The following is an 18,310-nucleotide window of genomic DNA, read 5'->3' as shown; positions in this document are numbered from 1 at the left end:
CTTTACTTCTGCCAGTATCTCGTCTCCTACCTTCCAAACCTTACAGTAGCTCTCCTGATAACCTTGCAGAACTAGCGCTCCTGAAAGAAAGGATATTGCGGAGACGTGGCTTAGCCACAGCCTGGGGGATGTTTCCAGAATGAGATTTTCACTCTGCAGTGGAGTGTGTGCTGATATGAAACTTCCTGGCAGATTAAAACTGTGTGCTGGACCGAGACTTGAACTTCAGACCTTTGCCTTTCGCGGGCAAGTGCTGTATGGAAGGTAGGAGATGAGGTACTAGCAGTATTGAAGCTGTGAGGACGGGGAGTGAGTCATGCTTGGGTAGCTCAGATGGTAGAGCACTTGCCTGCGAAAGGCAAAGGTCCCGAGTTCGAGTCTCGGTCCGGCACACAGTTTTAACCTGCCAGGAAGTTTCATATCAGCGCACACTCCGCTGCAGAGTGAAAATCTCATTCTGGAAACTGACAGTCACTTTACATAGAAACTCGCATTTCAGATGACAATTGGCCGTTGTTAATTTATTGCCAGTGCTTTCACAGACCATGTTGTTTACATATTCAATATTCTGTATTAAAACAGTAGTGTTTGTAAAGCATTGTTTTTTGCAGAAGCTACAGTTCACGTAGCTAAAAATGGACTGTTGGTTAAAAAGTGGTTCGTTAAAACAGGAAAGGCCTACAGATGAAGAGGAAGATAATGCATCTGATGTTCAAGCAAGTAAGTCAGTGACTCTCGAACCGAAGTTGTCAGTGTCCATTGAACCTAAATCGTTGGTGTCCCTTGAACCCTACCCTTCCAAAATCAGTGTTAAGCGTACTGGAAAAATTTGAAAATATAACTCTGATTACTTGGAAATACATTCACTGGACCTGAGCAACAGCCTAAACCTCAATGTGTAATTTGCTAAGAAACCAGCAAAACTCCAGTGCCAAATTGAAACAAGGCACCCAGAGTGCAAAAGTAAGTCATTAGATTTTTTTCAAAAAGAAATTAGGAGAGTTGAAGACATCTTGTAAAACAATTACCAAAGACTGTGGTGCAAATGTAAATGAAAATGCAACCCTTGCATCTTACGAAGTGGCTCAGCTTGTTGCTAAATGTGGGAAAAACCACACAATTGCTGAGGAACTTATACTGCCATCAGCAATAATACTTTGCAAGACAATGTTAGGTGATGCAGCTCCTAAGGTAATAGGAACTGTCCTGGCCTCAAATAATACTGGTCAAAGACGAATTACTGATATGGCAATTAACATCGAAGGAACATTGCTGGCTAGACTTTGCATGAGTGACATGTACGCTCTACAAATCGATGAAAGCACAGGCATATCTAAAAAATCTATCATGTTGGTTTTCGCACGATTCTTATGGCAGAACTAAGTGTTCGAAGATTTTCTTTTTTCATGCGAACTACTGCATACAACAGCAGATGATATTTTCACTGCATTAAATAATTATCTCAATGAACACAATGTAACCTGGAAAAAATGTGTAGGCTTGTCAATGGATGGAGCAAAGTCAATGGCTGGCAAAAATACAGGACTTCTAGCTCGTATCAAAGCAGTAGCCCCTGAGGTGAAATGGAATCACTGTTGTATCCTTCATGAAGCCTTAGTAGCCAAAAGATTGCCTGAACCTTTGCAAAAGATACTTAATGAAGTAGTTCAAATCATCAACTACATTAAAATTCAACATCTGCAATACAGATTATTTTCTTTGTTGTGTAAAGAGATTGGCAGTGAGCATGAGCAACTTCTTATTCATACAGAAGTAAGATGGCTTTCTTGACGTAGGATCTTGTCAAGATTTTTTGAACTTAGAGATGAGGTTCATGTCTTCCTTCTTGACACAAAGTAAGTGGATTTTCTCACTAACTTCTCTTGGCTTTGCTCAGTTGCATACTTAGCTGATGTGTTTGAACACTTGAATGTGTTAAACTTGAGTTTACAAGGAAAAAATGTAGACATGTTCAAAGTTGAGGATAAGATTAGTGCCATGGTCAAAAAGTGTCAGATCTGGGTGTCAAGGATAGAAAACTAACTAACTTTTACACTTTAAAACAATTCTTGGGGTCATCAGAGGAGAGTTTGCCTGACCAGATCAAGATCAATGTAGCCGAGCATCTACACAGCCTAGCCACCACTTTTAGAGAGTATTTCCCTGAACATGACCCTGACGACAGATGGATTCGAAATCCCTTCAGCTGTGAAGACATAGACAAAATCCAAGGCCTCACTGAAGAAGAGCAAGATCAACTTGTGGATCTGTCAAGCTGTGGTACGATGATAAACATTTTCATAGGTGATAAAATTACAGACTTCTGGGCATCAGCACGCAAAGACTACAAGAAACTTGGAGATAAGGGAATGAAAAACATCCTTCCATTTGCAACCATATATCGGTGTGAGCAAGCATTTTCTTCCATTTGTTTCATGAAAAACAAATATAGGAATCGGCTCGACATGCAGTCTGATTTCAGAGTGAAAGTTTCAAATTTGGAACCTTATATTTCAGAAATAATTGGCTCAAAGGTCAGATTGAACTCATCTCATTAAGGACTGGAAATTAAAACTAACTGTATACTGATGGAGTACTCTTTTGTTACTGTATTTTTTCAAATAAATAATACTTTGTATGAAATTAGTGTTTTCTTATTTTTCACACATGTCTACTCAGTGCAATCTCAAGTGCAGTACACTTGAAAGACCAATATCCTCAGTTTTAATTTTTTCCTGTAATTTTCAGTTCATACTCAATTTTTATTCTTTTTAACGAGTTTGTTATACTAAACACCCAGATTTGAAGACAAAAATTTTGAGCAGTAATGAAAAACTTAACAATAACAAAGATGGCTAAATTGAAAAAGTTTTAAGCTCAACATTTTTTCAGTAATGAATATGTCAATGTTTTTTCTAAGTACTAAAAATAGAAAAGTATAAAAAGGCTTTTAATTTGGCTTTTTTAGGTACTTGATACTGTGATATGACAAGGGACCAATCACGCTTTATGAGGGGGTCCTCGAGAAAATTTTGTTGGGAACCCCTGCTATAGAACACTTTTGGGATGTTTTGGAATGCTGACTTTGTGCCAGGCCTCACCGACCGACATCAATACCTCTTCTCAGTGCAGCACTCTGTGAAGAATGGGCTGCCATTCCCCAAGAAACCTTCCAGCATCTCACTGAACATATGCCTGCGAGAGTGGAAGCTGTCATCAAGGTTAAAAGTGGGCCAACACCATACTGAATCCCAGCATTACTGATGGAGGGTTCCATGAAGTTGTAAATAATTTTCAGCCTGGTTTCTGGATACTTTTGATCACATGGTGTATTACAAAGTATGTTCTAAGAAAACTGATATTCAAATATCTAAGTGACTTCACATGAAAATCTGTATTTAACTGTGGAGGAACCACGGAAGTGTTGTGACATGCTACCTCTACAGAGAAGTATTGTTTTATTAAATTGTAAAGAAATCTGACAATAAACTTGTAGAAAGATAAAAATTTAAAATTTGATCATCAATATTTATAATTGTGTTATTCACTGAGGGTGCTTGAAAGCTATGCAGGAATGTAGAGTATACCTTTTTCATCTAAATAAAGACTATTTGCACCAAAAAAATCTTTGTAAATAAGACATGCGTAAGAATAAAACGAGTTTCAACACTCTTTTATGAGAAATATTTTTTAGTTTTATTTATTTATTTATTTATTGTTTCAAATGTTCAGGACCTTTTTTTATGCTTTGATAATATCAACTGTTCTGCAGCCTCAGTAAACACTATAGAGACACTTACTAGACATTTTCTGTAACAATTACAACAATACATAAAAATAAAGAAGAAAATTTTATTATTTACCTTTTTTGTATTTGATAAATATATGGTTTGCATGATAAATGTTACAAAGTTGACTACGAGATTGCTTCATGGCATTAATAATGCAGGTAATAATATGTATGAGATGAAGTAAAAATGTTGCACTTGAGTTTATATCTTGTGAATCAAAAAGTAGGTATAATTATCACAAAAATATATATAGATTTACAACACCTACAGTTAGATAATAACTTGTTCTTTTCATCTTCAGATACAACTTGCCTTTCCTATACATTCAGGAATTATAGTAATGTAATCAGTTTATTGATTACACTTCAAAATTTCCAGTATATTCTGTTATTGTGGTATGAACAAAATAAAACAGTTTTATCTTGTATATTTCAGATCTTACCTTTGCAAGGAACACTTCAAGAACCATTTCTGTAAACCTTTTCCCAGGACATATTCTTGTGCCAGAACCAAATGGTATGAGGAGTTCAGGACTGTGGTTTGTGAAACACAGCTTTTCTCGCTCTTCAGGAATCCACCTCTCAGGATGGAATCCCTTAGCTTTAGTGAAATTTTTCTCTTCAAGGCTTGCCAGCCATGTGTGACATAGGACAACACACTGTAATGTAAACAGATTAATTTTCATTGCATGGATTTTGTTAGGTGCCAGTAAACATTTAGGAATTACAATTTTTATATAAGGCATTTTTAAGATCCACTTATAATAAAGTACAGTTTCAATTAATAGTTCAGAGAAAAATTTTACTTTTAATTTATATTTGTGTATAATGAGAACAGTACAAGTGATGAGAATTACCCCAGCTGGTAGGGAGTAGCCACTAAGTTCCAGTTCATTTTCCAGTATACGGGCAAGACATATAGCAGCAGGCAGCACTCTGAAACAAACATAGAACTTTTTAACCTGATGAAGATATAATAATACATTTAATAACCTCTGATACTCATTTATAGCTATGGGTACCGAGACATGGCTTCTTTATTTATGGAAAGTGTAGACATCTTGGAAAAGGGAAAACATTAATATTTAGTTTATGAGAGCGAAGGAACTTTCTAACTTTGAATGAACACAAGAAAATACTTTGTTTACATGATTATGCGATTACAACAGTTTTCAAAAAGAATGAGGTGGTAAACTGACACCACACATATGTTACAAAATATTATACATAAATATATGAAACGAAGTTTTGAATTGAAATTGCTGTCTTGTGATATATTGTAATGTTCCCACCTCCAATACTCAAGGAAGATGTAACATGTGTTATCTGAATTATGTAAATAGTTTTGTGAAATCAGTTACATGAGTTCCACCTAAGACAAAACAGTTTTTCACATGTTCATGTACTTTAGATAGCTATTACTAATTTCATAATTACCTGAAAGATTCTGATATGACTGCACGCAAGTACTTTGCATTTCGAAGGTTTTCACTGGTCACTGGAGCGCCATGAGGCACTAGGACAGAGATTTCTTCATGCAAACGACTCTGTACAGATGGATTCTTTGCCAAGTTATACAACAGAAAAGTGAGTGAGCTCCCAAGCTGAAAGAGGAAAAAATGTATAAAAACAAAAAATGGAAAGGGCAGTACAGCAAAAGGTGCTACAGTCAATAGATATTTTCAAATATCAGCAAATTAATATATATAAAAAGAGAGTTGTATTTGAACAGCACATGACAGCTAGCCCAGCAGGAACTCTGATCATTAGATTACTTCCACATTCTCTTTGTCTCTGCACTTCATACCTGAAAGCTACAGGTGTGTGTTGCTCATTATCCAGAAGAAGCAAACTTAGTACACTATGACCACAATTTCACACATAGATTTTCACCAACACCCTATCAAATGAGAGAACTACCTTATTCAGAATAATGGCTTACTGTGATGAACCATTATATCAGTTGTTTCCATTATTCAGAATGAGTGTCACATTTGTCTCAGGTAGACCCACATGCATACCATTTGTCCTCTGAGTTACAGAAAGAAGGGAGGGTGGATCTTTTTTCTCTGTGGCCTCTTTTGTCTTCACTGATCTTTCACCATCATTCAGTTGACTTTGAGGGTCTAGTAGCATAGTAGATATTAAAACAGAAGGGAATGTTTTATAAAGAGGTCTCAGAGAAGCTGGGTACTCAAAGACCTTTAAAATTGTTAAAAATGTGTAAAAGGGACAAATTTATTTGTTATACATGTTCAGAACTCAGTTCTGGAGTGCTAATTTATTTTCTTTGGTTCTCATGACTCTTTGCTGTGTGCATTTTCTTTGCAGCCCAATATGTTTTTATTCTGTTACAAGCATCCATTCTTTTCCAATGTGTTGTGGGTGTAACTGTGTAGCAAATAAAATACAAGCTCATCATGTTCGATGTATTATTTTTCAACCATGAAATAATCAGTCTGAACAGGCTACGGGCCCAGAAACACAAGCCAAATAATATTTTTGTGAAAATTTACTAATTAACATGGAATAATAATTCCAATATGATTGCACCATGTGAGGTTAGTTTTCTGGCCATCTGTGAAAACAAAAATAACTTAACCTCGAGATGGAAAGTGAGATTTTCTACACTCCTGGAAATTGAAATAAGAACACCGTGAATTCATTGTCCCAGGAAGGGGAAACTTTATTGACACATTCCTGGGGTCAGATACATCACATGATCACACTGACAGAACCACAGGCACATAGACACAGGCAACAGAGCATGCACAATGTCGGCACTAGTACAGTGTATATCCACCTTTCGCAGCAATGCAGGCTGCTATTCTCCCATGGAGACGATCGCAGAGATGCTGGATGTAGTCCTGTGGAACGGCTTGCCATGCCATTTCCACCTGGCGCCTCAGTTGGACCAGCATTCGTGCTAGACGTGCAGACCGCGTGAGACGACGCTTCATCCAGTCCCAAACATGCTCAATGGGGGACAGATCCGGAGATCTTGCTGGCCAGGGTAGTTGACGTACACCTTCTAGAGCACGTTGGGTGGCACGGGATACATGCGGACGTGCATTGTCCTGTTGGAACAGCAAGTTCCCTTGCCGGTCTAGGAATGGTAGAACGATGGGTTCGATGACGGTTTGGATGTACCGTGCACTATTCAGTGTCCCCTCGACGATCACCAGTGGTGTACGGTCAGTGTAGGAGATCGCTCCCCACACCATGATGCCGGGTGTTGGACCTGTGTGCCTCGGTCGTATGCAGTCCTGATTGTGGTGCTCACCTGCACGGTGCCAAACACGCATACGACCATCATTGGCACCAAGGCAGAAGCGACTCTCATCGCTGAAGACGACACGTCTCCATTCATCCCTCCATTCACGCCTGTTGCGACACCACTGGAGGCGGGCTGCACGATGTTGGGGCGTGAGTGGAAGATGGCCTAACGGTGTGCGGGACCGTAGCCCAGCTTCATGGAGACGGTTGCGAATGGTCCTCGCCGATACCCCAGGAGCAACAGTGTCCCTAATTTGCTGGGAAGTGGCGGTGCAGTCCCCTACGGCACTGCGTAGGATCCTACGGTCTTGGCGTGCATCCATGCGTCGCTGCGGTCCGGTCCCAGGTCGACGGGCACGTGCAACTTCCGCCGACCACTGGCGACAACATCGATGTACTGTGGAGACCTCACGCCCCACGTGTTGAGCAATTCGGCGGTACGTCCACCCGGCGTCCCGCATGCCCACTATACGCCCTCGCTCAAAGTCCGTCAACTGCACATACGGTTCACGTCAACGCTGTCGCGGCATGCTACCAGTGTTAAAGACTGCGATGGAGCTCCGTATGCCACGGCAAACTGGCTGACACTGACGGCGGCGGTGCACAAATGCTGCACAGCTAGCGCCATTCGACGGCCAAGACCGCGGTTCCTGGTGTGTCCGCTGTGCCGTGCGTGTGATCATTGCTTGTACAGCCCTCTCGCAGTGTCCGGAGCAAGTATGGTGGGTCTGACACACCGGTGTCAATGTGTTCTTTTTTCCATTTCCAGGAGTGTATATAAATAAACTCAAAGGTGTTGAAAATTGGACTGTCTGGAAGTTTCAAGTATGCATAGTGTTGAAATCACACAATGCTTGAACTGTTGTCAATGATTCGTATTATCTTCCTGAACATACATCTGATAACACTGTGTACAGCAAGTTGATTGCAGCCTGGATGAAGTGTGACAAAACAGCTCAATGAATTATTGCCACGTTTGTTGAAGAAAAAACTATGCTGCATATTATGAACTTCAACACTTGAAAAAAAATGTGGGACAAGCTAGTGTCTATTTATCAACAAAAGTCTAGAACCAGTGTTTACATGTTACTTCATCAGTTGTGTACTTTGAAAGAGAAATCAGCTAATGATATAGTGACACATATTGCTACAACTGCACATTTTCCACACTGCTTGTAGTTTCTAAGTGAGAAAATACCTGAATAGATGGGTGTTACAAAAATTCTGATGATTCTACCAATGGCATACAAATATTTTGTCAGTGCACAGGAATTTGTGCAGGCAAGTGAATGAACACTTAGCAAACTGATTTCCAGGCTTGCCGTTCAGAAAAATAGAATGAACATAAATGATACATATGAAAGTAAAGCATATGCAGCAAGCAACAGCTCTCATAAAAATGGTGGTAAGAAACACAATCATTTTGCAAAATCAGGCACTTGTCACTATTGTCACAAGCCATGTCACTGGATCAATGATTGCAAATAGTGTAAAACCCAACTGCAAACCACTCTTCACCCACTGGAGAAGCTCTAATTAGAGAAGCAATGTTCAGTGCAGCTGACTGAGGTACAACTGGAGAAGTATGGTACCAGTATTCTTGGTTCACCACCAATGCAAAATTTCCAGAGATGAGACCTGTTTGTATTGGTGATGATGTTGATGATGATGATGATGTTCAGTTTGTCGGGATCTCAACTGCCTGGTCATCAGCACCCGTGTATTGGTGATGGAAAACACATTCCTGCTCTTGGATCTGAGGACATTAATATTCTGGCCTACACTAGAATGGACATCATTAAGGTTTTGTAGATTCCTGAGTTAACCTACAGTCTGTTCTGCTTTGGTTCAGTTCTCAACAAAGCTATGACACATCAGTCTGACAATAGAACGTGTAAATTTTTAAGGGATGAAAGTGTTGTTGCTGTGAGAGGCAGACATGACAAACTATTAAAAACTAAATTTAAGGTTGTTTCAAACCATGAGTTTTGTGCAAATGTTGCAGCTTGTGAACCTTTTTTGGTGGCACAAAATGATGGCACATCAGAATATCATGCAAGTTAAACAAGTTTTGTCAAGTGCCAACATAAAGTTTCAAGATCAGAAGTTTCATTGTGGGGACTGTATTATCGGTGAAATGTGTAAACTGCCATTTCCATCCAGTGATTCAAAATCAAAACAAATAGGTGAGCTTGTACATGCAGATTTGTGTGGTAAAATGCAAGAAGTCTCTGTGGGTGGTGCAAAATATTTCTTGATGTTGAGAGATGACTATAGTCAGTGGAGAAGGGTGTACTTCATCAAGAATAAATTGGCTCCTTCTTTAAACTGAATGAGAAACATTTGTGCAGGAGCATAAAGACATTAGGGACAGATAATGGATTAGAGTTTTGCAGTTAAGAGGTTAACATTCCAACTAACCAGCTTGGCATTTTGCACCAGAAACCATTGCCATACAGTCCACAACAACACGGAGTCACTGAAAGGGGAAATAGAACTGTCACTGAATTAGCCATGACTTGTATGCAGGAAAGCAGACTGCCAACTGAAATGTGGGATGTGGGCAGAAGTGTGAATTACGCAGTATTCACACTCAACTCGACTGGAAGAAGTAAAGAAAGGGCAGTTGTGCCATGTGAGCTATGGCTAGGGAAGAAACCGGGCTTAAACATAATTCAGATCTTTTGGTGATGAAATTTATGTCCATGTTCCTAAAAAGAAGAAGAAAAAATGGGATTCAAAGGCTGAAAAGAGGTATTTTATTGCTTATGGTCAAACACAAAAGCTTATCATGTGTGATTTCCACACTGGTAACAAATGAAACTCAACAGAGATGTTACTTTTACAGTAAAACTCTTTAAGGACAATTGCAGCATGTATGAAACATCAACACCAAGAGCTGTGGACTTTTTCCTACCCAAAAATAAGTTATCACCTGTAGAAAACAGTCTTCAGAATATTCCTGTGAAGCAGGACCCTACAGAAATGTGTGAAGTGAGAGACAATTATGCGCATTCTGATGATAAGTTAACTGGAGGCAGTAACTGATGTAGCAGTTCAGTCTGATAGGAAACATCAGTTAATAGATCGCAGATCATTAAGAATGCCAGCAAGAGATGAGAAACACATATCTGTTGTAGATATTTTTGAACCACAAACATATGACGAAGCAGTTATGTGAGATGAGGCAGAAAAATGAAAAGATTCAATGAATGATAAAAAATGCAGATTATCATCATCAGATGTGTGTTGATATGCATAAAGGAGGCAGAAGGATACGTCAAGTATTCCAAATAGACAAGCTGTGGGTAGTCTGATGTATCTGCTAACGGAAACGTGGCCAGACATTACTTTTGCAATCAACAGTGCTAGTCAGCACCTTGAAGCACCTTGTAGTGCTGTAAAAAGGATCCTGAAATATGTTAAAGGCACTATGGACCTTATTTTCATTCAAAGCAGGAAAATATCCTTCATGCCTACAGTGATACAGACTGTACTGGCGATGTGGAAACTAGAAGATCCGCAACTGGTATGTCATGTAAGCTTGATGAATCCAATGACGCAGAGAGTGTTAGTGCTTTCTAGAAATGAGGCTGAATACATTGAAGCCAGTCAAACAGTAAGAGAAATTGCTTGGGTGAAAAGTTTTCTCAGTGACTTGGTCTTGCTCAAAAAAATAAAGTAACTTTGAAAACTGACCATGTAAGTGGAGTGAAACTTACTGAAAATCCAGATTTCACCAGTGTAGTAAGCATATTGATGTATATTATCATTTTGTGCCCAATAAGTACAAGGAGAATGAGTCTATACTGGAGCATTTTCCATCCAAGAACCAGCAGGCCAGGTTACTAACCAAGCCATTACCAAAGGTGACACTTCACATGCAGATGAAGATGCTGAACATTCAGAGCATTCAGGAGATTCTTGAGAAACTTTTAAATTAATAATAAATCTGGATCCTCTTTAAGTGTGAGTGTTAAATATGTGTAAAAATGACAAATTTATTTGTTATGTATGTCAGAAACTCCGTTCTGCAGTGCTACATTACTTTCTTTGGTTCTTACAACTCTTTGCTGTGTGCATTTTCTTTGCAGCCCAATGTCTTTCCTTTCTGTTACAAGTATCAGAACTTTTCCAGTGTATTGTGTGTGTAACCATGTAGCAAATAAAATACAAGTTCATCATGCTCAATGTATTATTTGTCAGCCAAGACATGACCTGTCCCAACAGAAATGAAGTGAAAGACCAACTGCAGTGTAAGATGGATTTGAGTATTGGACAGACACAGATATTAAATTGTCAATTACATGGACACTCAAGAAATTAACTTCTGTTTGCATCCTGCCAATTATGGAAAATGAGAGACAGAGAACTAGTAGACACTAGACATGAAATCTGTGGAATTTATGGAGGGACTGTTATGAGTAATAGCACTATGTAACGATACTGTGGCTAGTTCCGTGGTGGGCAAAGTGATCAGCCCCAGATCTACTGTACATTTCCGAACTGGGGTAAGAACTTGATAGTGGCGCCCATCCCCCTCCCCCACGAGCGTTTGAGATAGGACATCAAAAATTTAAAAATTCAGGTTTTCAAAAATACGTTCATTTTGTAGCGCACATCTTTCTGAAGAGTTTGATACATAAAACACATATAGTCGAGGAAATGTAAGACATGTTATTTGGTCTTAAGAGTGCCAAAGTTCAGTGCCACGCCTCTTCACACAGCATTCTTCTATTGCTCGTCACCGTATTTCGTTCTGTGGAATTCAAACGTGTATATTCTGTAACGGAATCCATCAAACCTATATTCAGGACAGTGGAAATTAAAATGTTCTGTGGTGCCTCTCCTGCTCCCAGTCGGCCAGTTTGACATCCTACTTCCCTTATAGCAGCAGTTGTAACACACGCCAAATAAGGAGACAATTTTGACACAAATGGTCATTTTTATCTACTTCATTTACGTAAACAACACGACAGAATATAATTCATGAAGTACCAATATCAAATGCTTGTTAGGCTTATCAAGCAAATAGTTTAATGTTAGGAAATAGTTTCACATTTCATTCATTCCTCAGAATTTGGGCCCATGATACGTCACTGTCAGACTATAATTTGAACGATTTTATGGCTACCGCTATTCGGGCACGAAAGGCATATGGCTAGTTCAGAGTTAAGGAACGAGACACATCATCACTCAGTTATCCAGTGTACAGAGAAAGTAAAAAAAAAACTTTAACTAAGAAGAAATTCAAAACAGGCGACGAAACATGTTGAGTTCTGGGGTGGTATTGTTGAACGGCAACACTACCCTACAAACTGCCTCGAAAATTCGAGAAATCTAAATGGTGAATGTGAAGTCAAGAGGTCACCCTTTTTAAAGAAATTCGGAATATAGTAACAGCATGACAGAGCTAGCAGTGATACTAGACTTTATTAATGACCAAAGTAAAATTCATATAGGATGTTCTTGAAAAAAGTCATGTGGTAAAATTTCCACACTGCTGAGAACTGAAACAACTTGTCAAAATATCTACATTTATTTGCTAGATATTATATAGGTCGATACATAATACACGTCAAACAATGTATAGAAGAAACTTCCTGGCAGATTAAAACTGTGTGCCCGACCGAGTTCGAGTCTCGGTCGGGCACACAGTTTTAATCTGCCAGGAAGTTTCATATCAGCGCACACTCCGCTGCAGAGTGAAAATCTCATTCTGGAATGTATAGAAGACATTATACAGTCCCATTTTACTATATAGTATGGGTCTTGTTTTCCTTCTTGTTCGCATAATTTTATAACACGTTTTATGCTCGCTTTTTATGACCTTTCCTGGAGACCGAAAAATCTCTCTAGGTATCAACATGGATTCCGCAAACAACGACCGTGTGAAACCCAGCTCGCTCAATCGTCCAAGTGATCCTCAAGGCAGTATATACCTGCGTCATTGTTGTTGCTATGTTCTTTGACTTCCGGAAGGCTGTCGATTCAGTTCCGCGCTGTTGGATAATGAACAAAATGCGAGAGAACGGTATACTCTATGTGATCAAAAGTATCCGGACACCCAGGAAAACATACGTTTTTCATATAAGGTGCCTTGTGCTACCACCTGCTGCCAGGAACTCCATACCTGCGACCTCAGTAGTCATTAGACACCGTGAGAGAGCAGAATGGGGCGCTCCGCGGAATTCACAGACTTCGAACGTGGTAAGGTGATTGGGTGTCACTTGTGTCATACGTCGGTACGCGAGATTCCCACACTCCTAAACTTCCCTAGGTCCACTGTTTCCGATGTGATAGTGAAGTGGAAACCGACAGTTGAAGGAGGTCGTAATTTGTAGTAGGCAGACATCTATCCAGACCACCACACAGGAATTCCAAACTGCATCAGGACCCATTGCAAGTACTATGACAGTTAGGTGGGAGGTGAGAAAACTTGGATTTCATGGTCGAGCAGTTGCTCATAAGCCACACATCACGCCGGTAAATGCCAAACGAAGTCTCGCTTGGTGTGAGGAGCGTAAGCACTGGACAATTGAACAGTGGGAAAACGTTGTGTGAAGTGACGAATCACGGTACACAATGTGGCGATCCTACGGCAGGGTGTGGGTATGGCGAATGCCTGTGAACGTCATCTACCAGCCTGTGTAGTGCCAACAGTAAAATTTGGAAGTGGTGGTGTTATGGTGTGGTCGTGGTTTTCAAGGAGGGGGCTTGCAGCCCTTGTTGTTTCGCATGGCACCATCACAACACAGGCCTACATTGATATTTTAAGCATTTTCTTGCTTTCCACTGTCGAAGAGCAATTCGAGGATGGCGACTGCATCTTTCAACATGATCGAGCACCTGTTCATAATGCACTGCCTGTGGCCGAGTGGTCACACGACAGTAACATCCCTGTAATGGAATGGCCTGCACAGAGTCCTGACCTGTATTCTATAGAACACCTTTTGGATGTTTTGGAACGCCGACTTCATGCCAGGCCTCACCGGCCGACATCAATGTGTCTCCTCAGTGCAGCACTCCAAGAAGAATGGTCTGCCATTCCCCAAGAAACCCCCCAGCACATGATTGAATGTATGCCTGCGAGAGTGGAAGCTGTTGGCATGACTACGGGTGGGTCAACACCCTACTGAAATTCCAGCATTACCGGTGGAGGGCGCCACGAACTTGTAAGTCATTTTCCGCCAGGTGTTCGGATACTTTTGATCACATAGTGTATCTAGTGTATCAGGCGGCCTTTGGTGCTGGAATGTAGAATTCCCAGCAAACAAGGCCGAGCTGATCATTCTTAATGGAGAGAAATCTTTTGATACAGAAGTAACTTCAGACGAACCCCAAGAGAGCGTTATAGGATCATTACTATTAACTATACATACAAGGTTGTTAAACATGATTGAAGCGGTTTCCTAAATTCACTATAGCAATGTTAATTGGCATATTGCCACAGAACTCAACATTCATATCCTGTAAGAAAACTCGTGAAGTTCTGTATTGTTGCAGCCGTGCTTCAAGTTTCTGCCACGAGAGCGCAGCAGTTAGCAGTTCGGTGACATGGCGAGAAGCGCCGAGAAGGCGTTACGTTCACATGTCTGCCGTAACACTGCAGCGACACTTCAGAACGAAATTCAACAAAGCTCTATTAGGTGCCAACTCTGTTTGGCGATGGTCTGCACAGTTTAACGCTTCGGGATGATTCTGCAAGAGAAAATCAAGAGATGGGCCTGCAGTGAGTGAAGAAATGGTTGAACGCCTGTGGGCTAGTATCATACGTAGCCCACAGAAGTCGACGAACAGAGCAAGCACAGAGCTGAACACATCATAACCAACCAACTGAGAGAACTTAGGGAAATGACTGAAGCTGAAGCATTACCGATTGCAGTTGCTCCAAGTCCTGATCATGATGACAAAGTCAGAAGCTTTGAATTTTCGGCATAGTTGCAAAAGCTTATGGAAGAGGATGAAGTAACACTTTTTGTCAATGGCACAGTGAAGAGTCACAATGGGCGAATCTGGAGGACACAGAGTCACCACACTATAGAGCTGCACATTCGAGATTCACCAATAGTCGATGTGTTCTGTGCTGTCTCGTGGTTTAAAGTTTACAGTCCCTCTTTCTTCTGTAAAAAGACCGTTACAGGACACGTGTATCTGGACGTGCTGGAAAATTGCCTCATGCCACAACTGGAGACCGATAGTGTGGCCTTCATCTATCAACAGTTTGGTGCTCCACCCACTTCCATCATGATGTTCAAGAATTCTTAAACAGGAAATTGAGAAACCAACGGATTAGTCATGGTGGGGTTGATGGTCAGCAATTCATTTCATGGCGTCCATGGTCTCTCGACTAACCCCATGCGATTTTTTTTGTGTGGGTTTACGTCAAAGATTCAGTGTTTATGCCTATTCTATCATCAAAGCTACCTGCATCAAGAGTATTTTACACTAGTGTTACGGACATCCTGTGCCGAACATGAGAACAACTTGATTATCCACCCGATATGTGCAGGATCAGTATGGAGCACTTGTAATGTGCAAAAAAATCTTTTTGAATTTTTCAATGCGTGTGTTTAGCCTTGTGACAATATGTCACATAATAGAGCTACAGTAAATTCGCGAAATCACTTCAATCATTTATAATAATCTAGTACATATATCACCCTGAAAGACGTGCATTCATTCTCGTTCAATATGCACGCCTTTCATATTTGTTCATTTTCATCCACAATGCTCACCTTTCATACTTTATTTTCCTTTATTAATTTGCAGCAGTATGCCTAATTTGCTAGATAATTTGCCATGGTATTATCACAGTGATTAGTGAGAGTGGGCGGGAGCACGATACTTATCTTTATTTTATATGCAATTCAGAAGCGACCCTTGAATAGTGTTAATAGTTTTAATAATGTGTAAAGGCCAAAGTTGTTCTTTCTCTAAGTCTGACTAGTTGTACTGCCAACTCTGAGACTTCACTTTGTTCGCATATTTTTGTGTCGTAAAGGGGTCTCTCTGTTGATACTCAAACCAAAAAATCAGTCTCATTACTTTTTGCACAATCCCTGTAGCCTTTTTCTGAGTAGGTTGGGATGAGGGTTAAAATTAAATATGAATTTTTATAGTGGCAGTCTGCGTAGTCGGATGCATTAATCCACTAACTATGATAACTCTGTACTGCCCATAGTACCCACAGACTGGCCACTCAGCTCTTTGTCAGGTGGCTTACCCACAGTTTCCTTTACCAGTGAATCAAACCAAAACAAGGCACATCTTTTAACCTAGTGGATAATGGTGGAAGCTTCATGAGGCTGTTTGCGAATTATGTCGTCGTATACACACAAATAACGCAAAGCTAGCAAACTGCAGCCAAATGTAGAAGACCTGTAGAGGATTTGCTCAAACAAATGTAACGTCCTGCGCATAAACAGGCACAAAAGCACGTTATTTTATGATTACACGATTACCGAACAATCGCTAGAAGACGTCACATCCATTACATAACTGGGAGTATGCACTCGGAGCGATTTAACGTGGAACGACCACGTATGAGTAAGACAAATCGTAGGAAAGGCAGATACGAGAGACATAGTTACTGGAACAATTCTCGGAAAGTGTAAATTCCCATTAAGGAGGTAGTTTGCCAAACCCTCCTTGCACCGATACTTGAATATTGTCGACCTCGGACACTGTGCCCATGGGCTTCCTTAGCAGTTTATCCAAAGGGGGTGGGGCTGAGTGGGACAAGATTCTAATGGTTGAAATGGCTCTGAGCACTATGGGACTTTACATCTACGGTCATCAGTCCCCTAGAACTTAGAACTACTTAAACCTAACTAACCTAAGGACATCACACAACACCCAGTCATCGCGAGACAGAGAAAATCCCTGACCCCGCCGGGCAAGATTCTAAATTTGTCCTTTACGGTACAGCTGAGTCGGTCAGTTTCGAGACGTGTCATACTACAATACTTAAGTCTATAGGAGACATTGAGAAGGGGGCTGTGTGTGGGGGGGTTACATATAGGGCCAAACTGCCGACGTCATCGGTCCCTAGTACCCTGCGTCACATGCCATAAGGTTGGTTGAGGAGTGTAGATGTGAGTGAGTGCAGTAAGAACTGGTTATAGCTTCCGATGTTAGCAGACGACACAACGGTCCCCCGTCAGAGCATGCGCAGTCTTCAGAATACACAAAATATTAGAACTATACACTCGGCACAGTCAGTTGACCACGGGCGTCACTGATCCACTCGTGGCTTGTCTGGCAGCTGATTTACATGCTGGTATGTGACGCGCACACCTCACGAGTAGTCGATTTTGACCAGACAGTTGCTCGTGCAAAAATCGACTTTAGATTTTTCTTAAGAGGCTAATGATAGCTACTGCCGTTGCATAATCAGTGTGGGGACTGACCGTGGTGATTCCGGCGGCTATGAAGTCGATGACGGCGGCCTTCTTGTCGCGCAGGTCGAGGTCCGGCGTGTGCAGGATGGACATGAAGACGCTGCGCACCGGCTCCACCTCGCACGTGCTCTCTTCCTCGCGCAGTGCCGCCTCCACCAGCCCAGAGATCACGTCGTAGTAGTGCTCTTCGCACTCCACAAACAGCGAATAGGCTCGGGTTGGCAGTATCTGCACAATCACCAAAATTTGTGTAGCCCTCGAGGATTGTGGAAGTGGTGATCGAGCATCAAAAATTATCATCCAGATAGTTTGAGGAGAGTTGAAAAGAAGGTGGAGGACATGCTGAGTGAATATCTGTCTGAGATAGGGAGGGGATTAGGAGCAGGAGAGGCGATTCTGTCACTGAGTCATGTCGTCGAAAAGAAATTAAAGAAAAATAAACCAACTTATGTTGCCTTTGTGGACCTGGAAAACGCATTCGATAATATTAACTGGCAAGATACGTTCAGAGTGCTGAAGAAAGCAGATCTAAAATACGAAGACATGCAGCTGACACTTGGCTTCTACGAGGAGCGTTAAATATGTAATGTAACACTTTTTCTCTACAATTTCTGTTGAAAAAAATGCGGAGTTTGTTGTGGAACATCGTGGAACATTCCCGCTTCTTCCCTTATAGTTTCATGAAGTTCCGATAGGTGGTGGAGCTATACGTAGCCCTCAAAATGGCGTTTGTAACGGCAGTGCGTTCCAAGAATAGCGCTATCATTGAGTTGCAGAATGACTTCGGAGACCTGGCAGTGAACAAAAAGACGGTGAATCGTTGGGCGAGACGTCTGTCATC

At 40.9% G+C, this 18,310-nt stretch overlaps 1 protein-coding gene across 2 annotated transcripts in view; it reads right to left on the bottom strand.

The window, feature by feature from the left end:
• LOC126471449 (ecdysone 20-monooxygenase) overlaps positions 1-18,310 on the bottom strand; it is a 173,935-nt gene that overhangs the window by 3,258 nt on the left and 152,367 nt on the right. For both annotated transcript variants that reach the window (XM_050099635.1, XM_050099637.1), the window contains exons 7-10: positions 17,479-17,697; positions 5,228-5,394; positions 4,648-4,726; positions 4,234-4,449 (exon numbers count right to left, since the gene is read on the bottom strand). In XM_050099635.1, coding sequence (XP_049955592.1) covers positions 4,234-4,449; positions 4,648-4,726; positions 5,228-5,394; positions 17,479-17,697 — 681 coding nt within the window. The remainder of the gene's footprint in view (positions 1-4,233; positions 4,450-4,647; positions 4,727-5,227; positions 5,395-17,478; positions 17,698-18,310) is intronic.

Source organism: Schistocerca serialis, chromosome 3 (genome assembly GCF_023864345.2).
Source record: "Schistocerca serialis cubense isolate TAMUIC-IGC-003099 chromosome 3, iqSchSeri2.2, whole genome shotgun sequence".
Classification (NCBI taxonomy): Eukaryota; Metazoa; Arthropoda; class Insecta; order Orthoptera; family Acrididae; genus Schistocerca; species Schistocerca serialis.
Note: the sequence above shows the minus strand (reverse complement) of the source record. Positions and strands in the feature narration are given on the sequence as shown.